Genomic DNA, 2,719 nt, shown 5'->3' with positions numbered 1-2,719 from the left:
CTTTAGAGGTCCCTTCCAACCTACCTTTTTTCTATTGACAAGACAGAGCCCCAACCTGAAGAGTTTATTATCTTGGCCAAACAATATAAAAAGCACAGGGATGAAAGGAAAGCTACATGTATATTCTACACCCAAAGACATCTCCAACACCTCTGCAGCTGTTTCTCTACTCCGAGATAAGAAAATACTAAAACTCTAGGCATGGTTAACTTATTTAGCTCATACTGGACATTTCCTTTTGCTTTTAATAAATGCAAAAATAAAGAAAAGACTTCAGTAAGACTAAGATCTACTGCTTTTGGAAAGAAACGAAACAATCTGCTATATTCTTTTTCAGCTCTAGTCATTATATACTTTTTTTTTTTTTGAACAGAAGACTTCTTGTCCCCGATGTCTAGCATTATGAACAATTTAAATTCTCTGTTTATGCATACCAATAACCAAATACCCTGTGATCTCCACTCTATCTGGACAGCTTATCCCACATGCATCTCTGTCCTTTCCCTAGTAGCACCTCTACAACAGGTGAAGTTCCCAGGCAAGGGCAAGAAAGTCTGTCTCCAGAAAACCCTCAGTTCCCTACGCATACTAAAACTTACCTAATAGACTACAAGCAGTAAGCTATTAGCGCCACTGATTAACCCCGTGGAAGTCTTTAGTTGATTGGTCTCTTTTTTCAAATGTTTTAATTTAGGATAAAAGTAGTAAGGAAGAGGGTGGTTTGTTTGTTATTTATACATTCTTATTTTCTTTTTGTTACTTTGCTTCACTTTGGTGATGCATGTTTGGTAAACATAGAAACACATGAATTGCAACAAGGTATAACCCTTCAACCTGAACCTCTTTTTGTGCTGATGACACATTATTTATCCAGATTATTAGCTATAACATTGTATTATGTTAAATGAAACATCCTATGCTAAAAAATGAATGATATTAAATTGTTTCTATTAATCTTTTTGTGTCATTAACTTCCACCCACAATCAGGCTAAAATTCCAAAAAGACTGTTGTATTATTCAGGCAGTATATTAGTAAAACAAAAGTTACTGGTTTTGCCAATTTCTAACTCGATGTCATATTGGTATACTTCAATAAGCTTGCAAGCAACTCAGAATTTTTGTCCACCCTAGTTTTGTTACCCACCTTCAGGATTTTTTGTTTCCTATGTTCATTCTCGTCTAGCTTTTAAATTGCGTGTGCTTCAGGGCAAGGTTCACAGTTTCACTTGCTTACTTATTCCTAGTCTCTAGACGCAAAGTAGAGCATTAGGTTCTTTAAAGCTCTCCAGCAGGATAACTTAAGTATTTGTCAAACACTGTAAAGAAGTTGCTTTTGTTCCACTTGAGTTAGCTGCAAAGTAGCTTGACAGCTTCTCTCCCTGTACAACATTACCCTCTATAGAGAAGACATTCAGATACAAATCTTGAGATGTAGGAAGCAGTAACACAAACATTTCTGGTCTTTGGTTTACTATTACCACATACCTCATTTAGAGAGCTGGAAGCCTCCTGTATTCCACTGTGTAGAGATGGCGCAGAACAAAAGTGACCAGCAGAAGTGCTACAATGTCCGCTGCTAAAGTCCTTACCAACTCTGTAAACTTTTGTTGACTTCACTTCAAGATTATGACTGAATCTCTCTGATCTGTCTAAGGACTCCTCGAAGCCTTCAAAGTCACCCCAGGAACTGCTGGGCTCTGAGGTACTGTAACTGCTCTCAGAAAACCCCTCTAAACTTCTCTCTTTGCTATTCACCACAGAGAGGCTTTCCTGCATTACTTCAAGATTAATAATTTCATTATTTGTCCTTTCATTCAAATTGCAGTCACTTTCATCTAGAGACACACCACCTACTCCAACTGCTAGGTCTTTTAGAGACATCTGGTGTGGTGTGTCTGTATTAATAAGACCTTCTACTAGTGACAGGTTCTGCATTTGCTGAAATCTCTATTGCAGAAAAGGCTACTGAAGTTCAGTTGTGTTAGAAATCGGAATATTTCCAAAACAGAATTAAATTCTTCATTTCACCCCAAAGAACAACAACACTGCTAAGTCAAAACAGGATGTCCTTCAGCCTCTCCTCCAGCAATCAGCATGTGCATGTTATTCAGTCTCACTTTCTGCGTAGGATATTAGCCTGCAAAGAAAGAATTATAAATAAATACTTCTGTGATAAGGGCTGTGTAGGAATAAAGATAGATAGCTGATAAAGTAGGAGAAAGAATGCTCAGGTTAAAATAAACACATTCCAGTATTATACAACTGAAAATCACTGTAGGCAAAATTCTAAATATTCACACTTAGCTATCTGCCCACACCACAAGCCAGCCATTAAATTAGTGAACAACGTTCAGAAAACATTTCACAGACACTGCTGGACATTAACCAAGTACCAATTGCGTATACAAGAGACAAACCGAAATAGTTATAGACAATATCCAACACTTAGCGTACCCAGCCGGTGCCCTTTTTGTTTTCACGGGCTTTCCCTGTCCCAGCAGGGACTGAAGAGGCGAACGTGACTTGAAGCGACGTGGGAACCGGCCGCTTAACCCCGTGCCAGATACAGCGCTTCCAACTGTTTAAGCAATTAAAACAGATTTAGCAAGTTCAGTTCGGCATCTGTAAATTATAGAGGCAACGCTGCGTTTATCATTTCAGATTAATCCCCTCTCCTCAAGCATTTTTCCGGCTGACAGGTCGGTTCGGGGGGGGGGG

General features: G+C 38.8%; 1 protein-coding gene across 1 annotated transcript in view; it reads right to left on the bottom strand.

Annotated features, from left to right (window-relative positions):
* Window positions 1–2,719, bottom strand: part of CLBA1 (clathrin binding box of aftiphilin containing 1) — a 14,473-nt gene that overhangs the window by 7,043 nt on the left and 4,711 nt on the right. Inside the window, exon 2 of the mRNA XM_026850096.1 lies at window positions 1,487–2,138. Coding sequence (XP_026705897.1) covers window positions 1,487–1,936 — 450 coding nt within the window. The 5' untranslated portion in view covers window positions 1,937–2,138. The remainder of the gene's footprint in view (window positions 1–1,486; window positions 2,139–2,719) is intronic.

The sequence above is a fragment of the Athene cunicularia genome (genome assembly GCF_003259725.1).
Source record: "Athene cunicularia isolate RWA chromosome 5 unlocalized genomic scaffold, athCun1 chr5_part1, whole genome shotgun sequence".
NCBI lineage: Eukaryota > Metazoa > Chordata > Aves > Strigiformes > Strigidae > Athene > Athene cunicularia.
This window is presented reverse-complemented; position numbering and strand designations above follow the sequence as displayed.